At 46.4% G+C, this 17,096-nt stretch overlaps 1 protein-coding gene across 3 annotated transcripts in view; it reads right to left on the bottom strand.

Moving 5' to 3' along the window:
- Nucleotides 1–17,096, bottom strand: part of HSF2BP (heat shock transcription factor 2 binding protein) — an 88,087-nt gene that overhangs the window by 44,322 nt on the left and 26,669 nt on the right. For all 3 annotated transcript variants that reach the window (XR_011465397.1, XM_005907577.2, XM_070376790.1), the window contains exons 6-7: nucleotides 15,930–16,062; nucleotides 7,172–7,289 (exon numbers count right to left, since the gene is read on the bottom strand). Coding sequence is in view for 2 of the 3 variants with exons in the window: in XM_005907577.2 (XP_005907639.1) it covers nucleotides 7,172–7,289; nucleotides 15,930–16,062 (251 nt within the window). In the remaining variant the exon portion in view is untranslated. The remainder of the gene's footprint in view (nucleotides 1–7,171; nucleotides 7,290–15,929; nucleotides 16,063–17,096) is intronic.

Here is a 17,096-nt window from a genome sequence, read left to right on the forward strand (position 1 = left end):
GAAATGTTGGACATAAACTTTTCAGAAGTTGGTTAACCTTTTTAATATCTGGAAATGCTGATAACGCCAAATTAAGGAGTTTGAATATATTTAAGTTTTGTCTTTAAAACATACCTTTCTTTTCAAAACATTTAACTGTTAACCAACATCATGATCAATTATTTATAATGTCCTTAATGATAACTTTTCTACCATCCCATATTACTAAAGTTTTGACTAGAAAACCATTTAGAAACCTGATCATGTTTGAAGATTTCTTTTCAATTGGCATCAAGCCACTCCTAAGTGAAGAGGTGTCAGGCCACCCGAATGCACAGTAACACATTGTATAACTTCTAACAACAAACAAGTATGACCATAACCCAGAAAGTGAGTATTTGCCTCTCATTTGCTCATTCAGCAACATTCACTGAGCACCTCTGTGTACCAGGCCTTGAGGACACAGCCTGTGCTGTCTAGAAGCTTACAGTGAACGGAAGACGATGACAAAGCACTGAACACACCCTGACGCGTGTGCTCAGAGCTCCCTCTCTAAGCTCAGTGCCCTAAACTCAGTTCTAAAATATCTCTACTGTTTTAAGACGTTTTATGGAAAAGCCTCCAGAATCACCTTCCAAGAAGTACAGTCTGCATTCTGATTATCCCAGGTCAGTTCTTTCCCATTTGGAGGCTGGGTGTCTACAGGCAAAGTCAGCCCGTCAGTCCTGACAGTGAATCGTCACTCGCTGAGGCTCCGATCTGCAGGGCTGACACAGCCACTTGGAGCTGCCCCTACTCAACAAGCAGTAGGACTGATCTGGTCACACAGCAGGGACGGGTCTTCCTGCGGTGCTCACGAGCTGGTTCTGCACCACAGGACCTGACAGACGTCCTAAGCGGGGCTTCTACCTCACTAAACTGTTGGTAACAACTGGGCAGCCCACAGCTGGGGGTATAAACCAACAGTAACTGCAAGCAGGGGGAGCAAGCACCCCATCCCCAGAGGAATTTCTCAAGCCCACTCTGCAGAGCCGCTGCCCACATGCTGTGCGCTCAGGGGCCCCTGCATGGTGAAGCATGCCGTATCAGTGACCAGTGCTGCTACAGATTAAACCTACTGCATGGAGCCGAACCCCAGGTCCGGTGGGGGGGGCGGGGAGGGTGTGCATACCTTATGGAGAACTAAGCAGTGGCTGAAGAATTATGGAGAACCCCTCTCTGCCACTGCCCTCCAGCTCACCCCCCAGGACTTCCCTCTGTCCATCTTCCTGCTCATCCCCCAGTGGCCCCCTCTCTCCAGCAGGGACTTTACCCAACCCATTCAATGACACTCTCAGCAGGTCTGGCTCCCACACTGACCCTAAGAAGCAAAGACAACAAGAGCTCAGAAAGCTTCCTATGGCTTGTGTCAACAGGACTGGTAAAATCATAATGAAGGTTGGGCAATAAGACAGTTGTGTATAAAAGACTCCGGGGAGAGTTTAAAAGGCTGGAAGTAACCCTAATTCCTGAAATCCAGATCTCCAATGTGAAACACAAAACAAGTTTTTCCAGCTGTTACTGAGCGTCAAGGAGAGTGGCAGCACCAGTGTCAGGTGACTCCAGTGGGCAAACAAGACACAACCAGGAGTCTCCGAGGGTCCACCGTGCCAGACCCAGGGCCGGCACGACGCCTGGGGGCCCCCAGCAATCCCAAGATCAGGGCACAGACTCTGCCTGTGCTGAGCACTCTGCGTGACAGGCTGATGCCCCATGGCTGGAGATGGAAGGGTAAGGTCTGATGCTGTGAGGATGGGGAAATTCCAGACACTTCACACCCTGAGGGCTGGCTGCATGAGGAAGAGGTGGGCAGGATCTGCCCCCAACCCAGTGGCTCATCACCACCTGCCAGAACTCACTTCCCCAGCCTTGACAGACAGAGCCTGGCCTCGGGCCGGCCTGGAGCTGCCCACAGTCCTATCAACTGGCCACATGGTGCAGACGCCAAAGAGGCTGATGAGGATGTAAAAATTATCAACAGAGAACACAGTCCTGGTTGGTGTAGCAAGAAGGTGTACCCTTGGAGGTACAGATGCCGAGGCTTAAACGATACAGCCAACAGCAACCCCGCCACCCTGCCATCAGCACAAGCACCTTGAAAAGCCCCAGGGCCCACTGGTGTCCAACCACCAGATGTCGTCAGAAGTTTCTAGACTTGGAGAGTTTAACAAGGGTCTTCTAAAAAAAGGCAGATAAACTGGAGCTAGTAAGAAATTAAACGGCCTGAGAGGACATAACATTGAAAGAACTCACGGAGGCCAAGTCACAACAACGTCCCATTTGCCAGCGAAGAGGGGCTCCTGGGGAGAGTCAAGTCTGTTATATGGCCACTGACCCCCAGGGTCCATGGGGACTTCAAGAGAAGCAAAAGGAACACGGTGCCATGAACCAGCCCTTCATTCCAGGAAGATGCGCCACGTCGTGGAAAAGTCAAAGCCATCCAGGTCCTAGCAGAGCTGGCCAATACGAACCCCAGGGTCCTATGGACAGTGGTCAGAGCACAGCTGGGAGAACACAGGCTGAGAAGGAGCCAGTGGGGAGGATAACTCAAAGATGCCAAAGCAAGAGACGACACCTAACTGAGCAAAGTCCCAGAGAGCGACTAAGCAAAAGGGCAGCTAGTGAAAGCCCTCCAGCCCCACAAGGCCACGTGAGAGACTGCTGGTGAGGCGGGTGAAGAGTGAGGCAGTGAGGCGGGTGAGCGCAGGCCACGCCCCTCAGGTTTCCCTGGGGAGCAGGCAGGAAGGCACCTGCTGGGACCCCCACACCTATGCTGCAGGGAAATAAAGGACAGATGAGGGCTGCAGAGGGCTCAGGACCAGGGGAGGGTGAACCAGCATGACTGTGCATCTGGAAACCTCCTCCAGCACCACGGCAACCAGGAAGGGAGCAGCTGACAGCTGGTCCAAGGTCAGCACTCAGGAGATGGTGGGGAGGGGCCTGGGGCCGCTGACAGAGGAAAGGAAACCCCAACACGCCTCACCAGCGGATCCAAGTGAGCTGGGCGGCCAACGGAGTGACTGGAGGAGAGAAAAGCAGTGCGGAGCGGGAGTCTCAGCAAGGTTTGGAGGCAAAGGGAGGAAGGAGCTGAACAGGACAGCAGTACGTGTCTGAGGACCAAGACGGAGCTGCCCACCTCATAGGCTGACAATGCACACGAGGACCAAGTCCAGGACCCTCTGCATGCTGTTGTAACAGTGAACGTGGGTCATGACATATCTGCCCAAATCCACACATGGACCACAGCTGGAGCGAACGCACACGCATATGCTATGGTCTCTGGGCAATTACGATGCATCAAAGCAGGTTCAGCCTTGGTAAAAAAAATTCTCATGAGTCATGTTGATAATTGGGAGAGCCGTGATGAGAAGGCGATGGCACCCCACTCCAGTACTTTTGAATCCCATGGACGGAGGAGCCTGGTGGGCTGCAGTCCATGGGGTCGTGAAGAGTCGGACACAACTGAGCAACTTCACTTTCACTTTTCACTTTCATGCATTGGAGAAGGAAATGACAACCCACTCCAGTGTTCTTGCCTGGAGAATCCCAGGGACGGAGGAGTCTGGTGGGCTGCCATCTATGGGGTCACACAGAGTCAGACACGCCTGAAGCGACTTAGCAGCAGCAGCAGCAGCAGCATGTGGAGCAGGGGCAGAGGTTTATGGGGAAGTTTTGTATATTCCTCTCAATCTTGTTGTGAAACTAAAAACTTGCTCTAAATAAAATTTTTTTTTAATCCCCATCTCTGGCTCTAAGGTACCCAAGCTGCTGAAAAGGAGCAGCCTTTGATCACGAAGGTGGAAAGGAAAGTAAAATCCCCAAGAAAAAGGCAAGATGCAGTCAAGTCGAGGAGAGGTCAAAAAGCAAAGGAAGTGCTTGCAGAACGAGAGGTCCTAGTTCAGAGCACTTGGGGCCGGACTTCAACAGCGATGCAGGATGTAGGTGACAGTGTGCGTATCAGGAGGCAGCTGGAGAGAACCAAGCGGGGGACCTGCTTCAGTGACCCCAAGAGGGCTCGAGGCTGACAGCTGCTCACGCTGTGCTCAGGAGTCAGAAGGAAGCCTGTCAAGTAAGCAAGCAAACGTCTCTGCAGGCAGTCCTCCCACCTCCCGCTGCAGTGGACAGGAGCCCATCAGGACGAAGAGGCAGAGGGTTCCATGCACCAGATCCAGAGAGGCAAGAAGAGACCCAGGCCCCACACCATGCCACAGAAACTGGAGGAGGGGCTTGGCTGGCCCTGCAAACACTGACCGTGTACAGACACAGAAGCAGGAGACAACAGAATGATAACAAATCATTAAGAAAAAGACAACCCAACAGAAAATGGGCAACAGGCATTCATGGAAAAAAAACTCATGCTATGAACATGTGAAGAGAGTCACACCCGCACTGGTAAGTTAAACCTAAAGACAGAAACAGAGATAACATGAGTGTTCTTTACAAGAACAGAACCATGAAGAACTGACGAGGGAGTGGGAAGACAGAGCTCTGTGCAGTGTGTGTGCAACTGTGCACTCTGGTGACCCATGGGGCAGCACTTCATAAAACTGAATGTGCGTGTCCTTTATCTCAAACACTGCACTTCTGGGAAAACTCTTCAAAGAACTCTCACACAAGTTAGCAAGGACATGTTTGCCAAAGATTTTCACTTTAACATTACATTGTAGAGTAAAACATGAAAATAACATACATGTCCATCCATAGTGAGAACATAATTCAAACGTTACATTTTCTTTGATGCAAAATACTTACAAGGGTAAGAAGATCCACATACAACTTGTAAACATACACACACCACTAGGTAAGTTACATGTCACGTTGTACTACATGTACTGCTCATGTACACACACACTTAAGTGGACCGGAGAGCTTTGCTCCAGAGAAGACCGAGTCAACACACCCGCCCTCTCGCTGTCTCTGATGCAGCTATAAACTCTGGACAGAATACAAGGAGCAGCTAGGTTAGGCCCCAGAAAAGGAAACAGAAGCAGGTGGATTGTGAAGAAGACCATAACTGTAAGAACCACCAAACCAGCAGTTCACCACTCAGCCCCCAAGCCCAAGGTGGCCCTGACCCACACAGAGCATGCCAGTAGAAGCCCAGGGCTCAGGCTTGAGGAGATGAGGGGGAGCACTGACCAGGCTGGCGGTGGGAGCCCTCGGGTAACGCAGACTCTGTGGGAAGGGAATCATCCTCACCACCCAAAGGAACTGGGATCCTCTTCACTCCAGCACTTGCCCTGGGTGTGGGCACAGTGCAGGAATGTGACACCTCAGGACACAGAGAACCAGCCTTCCAGGGGAAGGACTAAAGAGGGCTCCTGAGAACAAACAAGCACCAAGACATCATGGAGAGTTAGGAGCTCAGGAATGTGACCCCACGAGGTCGCCTATAGACTCCAGGCCTCACCCCAGCTATGCATGTGTGGATCTGATCATAAGCAGCATGTACTAGACTCTGAGAACTAAAACATCACATCATCCAGGTCTTGGACAGGGACACATGAGAGGGGCAGACCCAAGAGCACTGCCAAGGCCTCTTAAAAGTGGAACTGACGGGAGTGGTTAGGATTTGGTGGTCAGGATTCAGCACTTTCACTGCCATAGCCCAGGTTCAATCCCTGGTCAGGGAACTGTGATCCTGCAAGCCACGTTAATGTGGCTAAAACCAAAACAACAACAAAAAATGGAACTGACATGGAAGTCATAAACAGAGAAGGCTGGTCAGAACTTGTGACCTGACCCCAACCAGGCTGACTGCCTGCTGCAACAAAACATCAACATTTCCCATAAGATTTAAGCAAGACTCAGGACCTCAAAGCATAATATTCAAATGTCCAGGATACAATCCAAAAATTACTCAGCCTATAAAGAAACAGGAAAAATCCCAACTCATGTGGAACAAGAGAATCAAAACATACCAAAGCCAAGATGACACAGATATAAGAAGTATCTGACAAAGACTTAAAGAAGCTATTAAATAAAGAGCTCCAAGAAGTAAAAGCAAACACCCAAAATAAATGGTGCAGTGGCAGAATCTGAAAATGGATCAAGGTTTCCTATCCTAATCTCTGCGGCCAACACGTAACACCCTGGTCATGTTAAGCTGGGCTTCCCTGTGTCACAACAGTAAAGAACCTGCCTGCCAGTGCAGGAGACGTGGGTTCAATCCCTGGGTTGCGAAGATTCCCTGGAAAGAGAAATGGCAACCCACTCCAGTATTCTTGCCTGGGAAATCCCAAGGACAGAGGAGCCTGGCAGACTCCAAAAGAGTCAGACATGACTTAGCAACTAAACCACAACAACATCGTGTTAAGTCACCTGGTCCAGGCAGTGAGACTCAGCAGATACAACTAAGGTCACTAATCAGCTGGCTCTGAGTTAATCAAAAAGGAGTTTATTCAGCTATGCCAAATGTAAACCTATGACCCCATCGAAAGCATAGTGTTTTCTCCAGCTGGTAGGAGAAGAAGAAATAGAAGAAGTTTCAAAGTGAAGTAAGATTCAGGGAGTTGCTTTGATCTGAAGATGGGGTGGGGGTCAGGTGATAAGGAATTCAATCACCCCTGGAAGCTAAACATGGCCCCACCTGACAGCCAGCAAGGAGACAGGGACCAGACTCCTATGAACACAAGGAATTGGGTTCCTCCAGCAACCTGAATGCATGTGGAAGCAGACTCTGACCCAGAACCTCTTGAAAGAGACCCAACTGGACCATCCTTGATTGGGGCCTCGTGAGGCCCTGTTGGGATACCAAGCAAGCTCACTCAAACCTCTGACCTGCAGACCCTGAAGCAGGTGTTGTTTCAACCACTCCGTGCGTAGTAACTGGTCACACACAGGTGAAAGTGAGGCCAGGTTCTGGTCCCTGGAAGTGGGGTGCTGCCACAGCCATCACCTAGTCTAAAGTTCACCCACGACAGCATCTGGGACTCAATGATTGCCCTGAGATAGGAAGATTCCTTTTGCTTGTATTATTTTTCTAAAATAGTATCAAATAGAGAGTGCATCCCTTAATTCTCCAGGAAATTTGTTTCTTCTATTTTTTAGACCTATAGCTAAATTAACTGTGTTTGCTTGAAAAAGAGGCCCAATCAGCAAATTCTAACTCATATGTAAATAAACGTGAACTTTTCAATACTAGCCACCGTACACTTTGAGTTTGGTACACTGTCCGGGCTTCAGGTCCCCTAGAAGCTGCAGTATGGTGTCCAGGAGCACCCGACTCGAGTTAACCAGGAATTCACGGCCACTGGCTATGGCGGCTACATCTGCAACAGAAAGAGGACACAGAGCATCAAAATCATTGCTACTTCAAAACCTAGAGAAGTCTGTCCAAGACAGAGGAGTGTTGCTGTCTTTCTTCTAACATACCTAATGAACGCAGAATAGTTAGCCACAGAGCCAACAGCCAGAATAGGGTAACTGAGAAGCAGAGCAGTCGTAAGAAGGTGAGCAATGTCCACTGTGATTAGCAAAGGGCTGGGTGGTGGAACAGAGCGCTGGGTCTAAATACAGGTGCAGTCTGGCCACAGCACAGCAAGTGGACACCAGGCTCCGGAATACTGGATAAACAGCTATGAGCGGTCAGGGTCCAAACAGAAGGTCGGGGCTGGGGACTTTATCTGGGACCAAGGACACTAAAATACACCTTCCACCCTAGGAGTGAAATCCTGAGGACTTTAAAGTAGAATACCAAACTGAAATCATGAGGTCAAAAGAGACCAGGACAAAAACTGATTACAAGAAAAGTTTTTTTATAAATTGTACACACCACTGTGGGTCAGCGAGTGTCACCTTTCTTCATGCTTGAGGTCCCACAGAACCAACAAGGAAACCAGACCAAGTCATCACCCTGCCTCCCCAGGGACACTGTGGAGCTAACACTGGCTCCGTCACACTCCCAGATACCTACAAGGACACGTCAGTAATCCAGAATATTTATTTATGTGCCGGTATGATTTTTCCTTGGCTAGGTCTAACAATAAAGCATGATTCAGAGTGACTGAAATTCCTAACCCACATGAGCCGGTCTGGCTGGAGGAGACACGGGGCAGCGGCACCCGGAGGCCTCTGGCCTCACCAGATGCACTTCCAGTTAAGTGTGGTGTTCACGGGACGGTTCTGGCAAGATCCTCTACAAGTTTAAGGAACTGTTCTATTTTTCGTTTGCTAGTAACTATCAAGAATGGAGGATAAATTCTATCACTGACTTGCTCTGTCTTTGATTAACTGTTATCTAATAGCAGAATATAAATTTCATCTATGCTACCAGGCCAACCCTATGGAACCAGACACTGGACATTCCTGATCAAACGAGAATATTAAAGTCTCCTAAACCTAACAGATTTGTTCCCATTTTTGCTTGGTATTCCAGCAATTTTTGCCTCATAATTGCCTCATGCTATTTAATTTGGAATATCATTTCATGACAGCGATAACTTTACTGAAGACAGGACCCTTCACTGACAAATGTGATGTTATTTGTTCAATAAATTTGAACCTGATGCCTATATTTTCTATCACAAGAAACACTCTAGTTTTACTATAGAAATACCTTGGGGGAAATGAAGCATTGGGCATCATAAACTCAAAGTCATTCTAAGGAAGTTTTTGGAGATGACATTCTTCATATTAAGAAAGGAAACACACATTCTAGCTACATACTTCAGTAGTTTCCAGAGATGACTTGCCAACAAACCATGCCTCTGGTCTGCAGGCCTTGTGTTGTTCCTGACTTGGGTATGAGCAGCAGAACGCAACCCACCTGCTGCACAACTCTCAAGGCAAGACAGAAAGAACCTGGCAGCTTCCACCTCTGTCCCTTGTCAGCTGCTCTCGGAGCCCTGGTTGCTAGGAAAGAAATCTAACTCTTGCTGAGATGCAACTACATTCAAGTATACCATGGAGAGGCCCGAGACTCCACAAGGAGAGGAGGAGTCCTGCTCACCCCCGGCTGTGCTACCCACAGCAATGTGAGTCAGCCCAGCTGAGGTCCCAGTCAGAGCAGAGCAGCAGCAGATCCTGCCTGCCCAGTCCAGAGCAAACTGCAAGTTCTTGAGAGAAATAAATGACTGGTAGTGTTTAATGACAAGATTTGGGGGCAGTCTGTTACATAGCAACAGATAACAGAAACATCACTAATATGTCACTCAAGAAAAAAGTTAGAGCAAAACGTACATTGTACCAGAGCAAGCAACACCACCCGACAAGACGCAGCAACTTTACTGGCGCGTGAGGTCCCTTCCCACGTATCCAGTATTGTAAGGGTGAAGGCCAATCCTCCCTTTCACTAAGCACAGGTGAAGGAGCAACTATGAAGTAAAATAAATGTCAACAAAGTTCTACACTGACAGCTCCGGGAATTATCAGTCTATCTGCGATACGTGAGTTAGCCCCAGGACTGTGAAGGATTGCTGGTTTACTTTTCTGTTAAACTGCACGTTTTTTTCTCCTCTAGGTTCATTTTTCTTCAAAGTTTATAGGTACTTCTAGAAGTTACCATAGTAATTATATAATTTAAGAAATGAAACTAGTGTGAATTACATATGCTGATAAAAAATATAAAAAGTTGAGGGGTATTATGTATGATACTTTTGCTTTACCTTGTAATTATTTTGTCTTATTTTTTATAATAGGAATCATAATAAAGGTACAGACATAATAATAGTAACACAGATCAATGGTAGAAGTGAGAGTCCAGAAATAAACACTCAATTTATGATTAACTGATTTTCAAGAATTGGGATCAAGACAATTGAATGGAGACAGGATAAAAGAATTATCTTTTCAACAAATGGTGCTGGGACAACTAGATAGCCACATGCAAAGAAAAAAGACTGAACCCCTACCTTATACCATACATAAAAATTAACCCAAAATGGATCAAAGAGACAAATGTGTGAGCTAAAACTATAAAACTCTTAGAAGAAAACACGGGGTAAATCTTCATATTCTTGAATTAAACCAATGACTTCTTATATATGACAACAAAAAAGCAAGTAACTAAAGAAAAAAATACACTGTTGCTGCTGCTGCTGCTAAGTCACTTCAGTCGTGTCCGACTCTGTGGACCCCATATACGGCAGCCCACCAGGCTCCCCGTCCCTGGGATTCTCCAGGCAAGAACACTGGAGTGGGGTGCCATAAATACACTGTATATCATCAAAAAGGTACCACTTTTGTGCTTCAAAGGACACTACCAAGAAGCGAAAAGACAACTACAGAATGACAGAAAAGTTTTGTAAATAATATACCTGATAAGGGGCTGGTATCTAGAATATACAAAGAACTCTAACAACTCAATAATAAAAAGACAAATGACTTAATTTTGAAATGTGCAAAGGACTTAAATAGACATTTCTCCAAAGAAGAGACACAAATGGCCAATGAATACATGAAAAGATGCTCAACCTACTGCACTGGGTTAGATAAATTTCCACCATGGAAGAGTGTGTGTTCAGACTGTTAGGGCACCCAGTCAAAGAGAAATCAAGGGCCAGGCCTATGCTGGCAGAGCTCCGCTGCCAGCCAGGTGCTATCACCTGTTGACCCATCATGAATTAAAGAGCACCAAGCAGATCCCCCGACTTTCCAACAGCCCATCTACAAGTGTAATTCCTTTCTTTCTATTTGTTCAGATTCCTTCCCTTAACACTCAATTGCACTCTCAGGAAAGACAGACTCCAAGCACCTTCCGTTTCTCCCAATCTCTAACTGTTATTCTGGGACCATCATCACCCCTGCTCTCTGGACACAGCTCCTGCAAAGTTTAACAGATAGGCGTTTATTTTGTAAATGAAATGGATAGGCACTACAGAAGGAAAATTTTTAGAGTCCTAGAAAACTCTCCTACACACAAATTACAACCAATCTGAATATTATTTGCCCATACTATGTATGATTCAAGAAACAACCACAAAATTAACTATAATCCCAGAGCCCCTATCAGTGAAAGGTTCTATTGTTGTGTCCAACTCTTTGCAGCATACTAGGCGCTTCCCTGTCCTTTACCATCTCCCGGGTTTGCTCAAACTCATGTCCATTGAGTTGATGCCGCCATCCAACCATCTCATCCTCTGTTGTCTCCTTTTCCTCCCGTCCTCAATCTCACAGTCCTCCTCTTACATTCCATCAATCTGGAAAACTCTAAGACTGACTGTGCTTAAGTGAAAGAGGACAGTAAAAAAGCTGGCTTAAAGCTCAACATTCAGAAAATGAAGATCATGGCATCTGGTCCCATCAAATCATGGCAAATAGATGGGGAAACAGTGGAAAGAGTGGCTGATTTTATTTTTTTGGACTCCAAAATCAATGCAGATGGTGACTGCAGCCATGAAATTAAAAGATGCTTACTCCTTGGAAGGACAGTTATGACCAACCTAGACAGCATATTAAAAAGCAAAGACGTTACTTTGTCAACAAAGGTCTGTCTAGTCAAGGCTATAAGTAGTCATGTATGGATGTGAGACTTGGACTATAAAGAAAGCTGAGCATCGAAGAATTGATGCTTTGAACTGCGGTGTTGAAGACTCTTGAGAGTCCCCTGGACTGCAAGGAGATACAACCAGTCCACCCTAAAGGAGATCAGTCCTGGGTGTTCATTGGAAGGACTGATGTTGAAGCTGAAACTACAATCCTTTGGCCACCTGATGCAAAGAGCTGACTCATTTGAAAAGACACTGATGCTGGGAAAGATTGAGGGCAGGAGGAAAAGAGGACAACAGAGGATGAGATGGTTGGATGGTGTCACTGATTCAATGGACATGAGTTTGGGTCAACTCCGGGAGTTGGTGATGGATAGGGAAGCCTGGTGTGCTGTGGTTCATGGGGTCCCAAAAGAGTCAGACATGACTGAGCAACTGAACTGAACTGTCTGTGCTTATCTTTTAACTGAGCCAGCTACAAAAGGGACATGAGTTTCAAGGAAACACTCCAATTCCACAAAACAACAGCTCCTTATCTTGGTCACACTCTGTCAACTGAAGGAAGGGCATTATCTAAGGAGAGATTACAAAGTATCCCCAATTATCCAAGACAAACCACTGAAAGACGACTAAGACAATGTCTGTGATTAACTGGATATTGTAGATAACAGGTATCAAATTCTCCTGAATTAGCAAGACCTCTATATAGATAGATGACATCAAACATGTCAGATTCACGCCCAGGGGACACAGAAACCAAAACAGTTTTCAGCATGTCAAAACAGCTCTCTGCATTTACCTCTAACATCCCAGATTATCATAAACTTTCTGTGTATAAGACAGGTTAAGGCCATGATACAGGGCAGTGGTTCTCCAAGTGGCAAGGGAGCACAATTTTGCCACCAAGAGACACCTGGCAACCACTGGAGACACTCTTGGCTGTCACCCCAGGGGCTGCTCCTGGACTCTCAGGGCAGAGTGCAGGGATGTTCCTAAACCCCACAATGCAAAGAACACCCCCAAACAGAGAATTTTCTGCTGAGGCTGAGAAACATGCTCTAGGGACAGTTACTCAAGGACATGGCACACAGCAAAGGCTAACTGGCCTCAGAGGCCACCACCTGATCCCAGAGGCAAGGCCCACAGCCTCCTTTCTCAGAGCACCCGCAGTCCAGGGCTGGGGCAGACCTTCATCCTCATCTGGGGGCCTAAGCCTCTCTTTTCAGAAGACGAAGCTGGGGGTCACAGTGTAAAGAGCACAGGGCTGGTCAGCGGTGGAAGAGGAACTGGACTCTGCTCCCCTGTGTCAGTGCAAGCGCGTGAGGGCGGGAATCAGGAGGCAGAAGCACAGAGGGGCCTGGAGCAGCGCTGGTCACTGACACAAGGGCGCACTGCTATAAGCTCTGTCCAACTATTACGTCCATGACAGATGAGCTGGATCCAGTCCTGCCACAAATTATCAACAACCAAAAAAGTAACTTGGGGGAGTTCTCTGACAGTCTAATAGTTAGGATTCGGCACTCTCACTGCTGGGCCCGGGTCCTCCCTGGTTGGGGAACTAAGATGCCACAAGCTATGAGGCATGGCAAAAAAAACAAATTTTGATTCGTTAATCATTACCTAAGGGCTTCCCTGGTGGCTCAGTGGTAAAGAATCCACCTGCCAGTGCAGAAGACATGATTTCGATCCCTGGGTCAGGAAGATCCCCTGGAGAAGAAACTGGCAACCCACTCCAATATTCTTGCCTGGGAAACCCCATGGACAGAGGAGCCTGGTGGGCTACAGTCTATAGGGTCACAAAAGAGTTGGACACGACTTTGAGACTAAACAACAATCATTACCTAACACTGTTTGAATGAATAAACCCAGAATTTAGAGACAAGGAGTGCAATTATAACTTCCAAATAGTCAAAAAGTAGAAAAGGTAGTCAGAAAAATAAGTTTTCCATTTGTAAGCTAAGCAAGTTAAACTTCACAGGGTTGCGATAACAATTTGCCATCTCCTTTTAAGTTCTATATGTGTCCACTTATAAAATTGTAGAAAACCACCGCACACCCTTTGTTAAACAAGACCTTGGGTTACAATATGTTGCCACTTACCCAAAGCTCAGTAACATGCACAACACTGTGTGAGGTACTGAGCAAGCATTATAAAAATAAAGAGGAAATAAAGTCCAGAGAACTGACATCCCAGGAAGTGGACTAGCTGGGCCTAAAAATCCATACTTTGTGTTACTATTAACCTATTATGAACAACAGTGACTATGGATAAGAAAAATTCACTAATTTCACAGTTTAAACCAATCTCTGACAGCCAGCTTTTGCTTAGGACACAGTAAACTGAAAAGAGCGACACCTCCATTCTTTAAAAAGAGGCAGGTAGATAATTGAAAAATCACAACTTATCCTGAACACATCAGAGTTGAGGTTGCAGAATCAACCGACTGACAGGAAAAAATAGGAAAAGGCAGGCGCTGCAAGGAGAAATGGGAGGCCAGCACCTGCTCCCCTAGGGTGGACACTGGACACCAGACAGGCCAGCCAGGAAAATTCAGCTAAAAGGTGCAGCAAACTGCCAGACGAGCAGCTGCGTGGTGCTGATGGTGGGCGGAGGGGTGGGCTGCAAAAGGAACGGGGAGGAAGCGGGGGGACAAGAGGGAGGAAATGGAACCTTTCCATGTCTTCACTGTGGTGGTAACGTGACTGCATGCGTTTGTCAAAACTTGCAGGACTGCAACAAGGTGAAAAAAAAAGCTGTAATGGGAGCGTTTCCCACAGGTAAGTTTAAAAGACAGAGGATCTATCTGACAGCTAACCAAGGCATCTGCTGTCCTGCCTACTCCCCGTGGAACAGTCTTGGGATCTAAGACACGGAAGGCCCCGAGGCCTCAGGAGAGCAGCAGTAAACACCAACACAAGCGCATAAGCACTGCATCACGGTCATCAGCCTGTAAGTGGAATGCAATGCAGACACGCCCACTTCTGACTCTTCATGAGGGCTCCTAAGTGAGCCACTCCAGGCAGGGAAAAACAAAGCGAAGTTGAGCCTGGCTGCTGAGCAACAGGCTGACCTTGCCCACTGGCCCACGACCTCACCACTGCACACCAGCTGGCAACTGAAGCAATTCAAAATCACAATTCAGCAGAATGGAAAGTCACATACATCACAGACTTTTGGAGTCACTTGCACACAGCAGAAAATCTAATCATCAAATTTGCAAGTATTAAACATTCTGCTAAAAAAGAGACCCCAGGAATCCCTGGTGGTCCAGTGGCTAAGACTCTACACTCCCAATGCGGATGATCTAAGTTCCACCCATGATCAGGGAACTAAATCCCGCACACGGCAACTAAAGATCCCACGTGCCACCAAATAACTAAACTAAGACCTCAGGCAGCCAAATACCTAAGTATTTATTTAAAAAAGAAAAGAAGAAAAGATATCTTACAGCAATTTTAGAAGGTGGAGCAGTGCAAGCCTCAACCAGCTGAAGAGGCTATGATGAAAGTGCATGAGGCAGTCCTCCAGCAGACAAAGGCCAAATCAGGACTGGACAACACCCGGGTCTCAACATCTGCCCGTGAAGAATATCACCGGCTCTTAAGGGCTTATGAAGAAATTGTCTACATGAGATCCACTGCATTAGGATTTCAGTAGATGAGGAAAAATAACATTTCCCCTCTATTTAAGAGCAGAGAATCACCCTAAGAGGAGCATAGCATACAGCAGATGAAAGAACAATGTAAAAAAGTAAGTCATAGCACTATAACTATTTCACTGACTTCAGAACAAAGAGCCTTAATACTCACTAGTATATACCATGTTCTACTATATTAGCATTAATTATTTAGTCATTTGGCTTTATCCTTTGCAGCAGTTTTGCCATTAGAATTCTATCTAATCGTAACTATAATCTTTGGGGAAAACTCACTAAAGAGACAATTTAGATTTTTTGGAATTCTTTAATTACAATAGCACATTGATGGATGTGAGTCTGAGTGAACTCTGGGAGTTGGTGATGGACAGGGAGGCCTGGCATGCTGCAATTCATGGGGTCGCAAAGAGTCGGACACGACTGAGCGACTGAACTGAACTGAATTACAACAGCAAAACAAGAGCAAGAGCCTACCTGAAGCTCTGCTTAAGGCTTTTACTTTAGGTAGATATAAGTAAATGACGATGACGCCAAACAACAAGTAGCTAAACATACAGTTTTGACTTCTGTCAACGGACAGAACTGAGCAGAACATGCAGCGCCGTCCTGTTTCCTAAGGTGAGCTGCTCATACTCACTGATGCTTACTTATCAGAATCACTGGGTGATGCTCCACAACACACACCCAGTCCCTACCCCGTCCACTGAGTCAGCGCCTCCAGGGCAGGAGCCTATCTGAACCAGAGGTGTTCATGCGCACACACCCTAACTGTGATCACTGCTCTGGAATATATCCCGGAAAGTCACTACATTCACAGGGAATTACTCACTTGTTACGATTCCGGCCAAAGCAAAAACAAATTGATTTTCATCAGAATCCAGCTCCTTAACATCCCCATCCAGCGACTTCACAAAACTCTCCATTGTTTGACCAGTGATGTTGAAAAACTTCAAAGCTTTATCCTGAAAGTTTAGAAATGAGAACGTCACAACCTTTCAGGGCTACCAGCAGGAAAACACTTTCAAAGTGAAGGACACAGAAGACTCCAGTTTTAATTACAGAAGCAGTATTTTAAAATCTGTTCCCTCGTTAAAACTTCCTGTTGAAAAGGTCAAGAAAAAAAGAGGTTTGGGGCATGTAGAAAAATTACCTTGAAGACTGATATAGTAGTAGTAGTAGTAAAGTCGCTAAGTTGTATCCAACTCTTGGGACCCCATGGACTGCAGCCTGCCAGGCTCCTCTGTCCATGGGATTCTCCAAGCAAGAATACTGGAGCGGGTTGCTATTTCCTTCTCCAGGGGATCTTCCCGACCCAGGAATCAAAACCGGGTCTCCTGTATTGCAGGCCGGTTTTTTACCGACTGAGCTATAAGGGAAGCCCATACATATGGGAAACAGTTCAAATTTATACAGTGACAGAAGTACTTGGACAATTCACCCAAAAATATACTAGAAATAAACCAGAAAAATAGGTTATCTATTCTAGGCATGAAACCAGAGGTTTTCAAACCTTTGGCAGAAATTATTTTTCAAATAAAATCTTAAATGAAACCTCAACACATAAAAGACAGCAAACAGGCTCATCTGGCATTTAAGACTCTTTGTGACCCCATGGACTGTAGCCCACCAGGCTCTTCTGTCCATGGGATTTCCCAGGTCAGAAGACTGGAATGGGTTGCCATTTCCCTTCCAGGGGATCTTCCTGACCCAGCAATCAAATGAGGATCTCGTGCATGGAAGCCCATTTACGTCTCCATTCCTCAGCAAAAAGAGTTTCCAAGTTCACAGAGCCTTGAAAGCAGTTCCTTGGGGGAAGGAGGAAGAGGAGGCAGGGTTCTAAGAAACGGTCTGAAAACCAGAGCCTGTACAATGGCACAAGAGAACTACATGAGGTGATATAAATATCCTTACTAGATTGTGGAGATATTACACACCTCCAAAAATTAGCTGAAGAACAGTAAGTTGTACACCTACAATAAATGAATTTTATGATACA

The sequence above is a fragment of the Bos mutus genome, chromosome 1, assembly GCF_027580195.1.
Source record: "Bos mutus isolate GX-2022 chromosome 1, NWIPB_WYAK_1.1, whole genome shotgun sequence".
In the NCBI taxonomy this organism is placed as follows: domain Eukaryota; kingdom Metazoa; phylum Chordata; class Mammalia; order Artiodactyla; family Bovidae; genus Bos; species Bos mutus.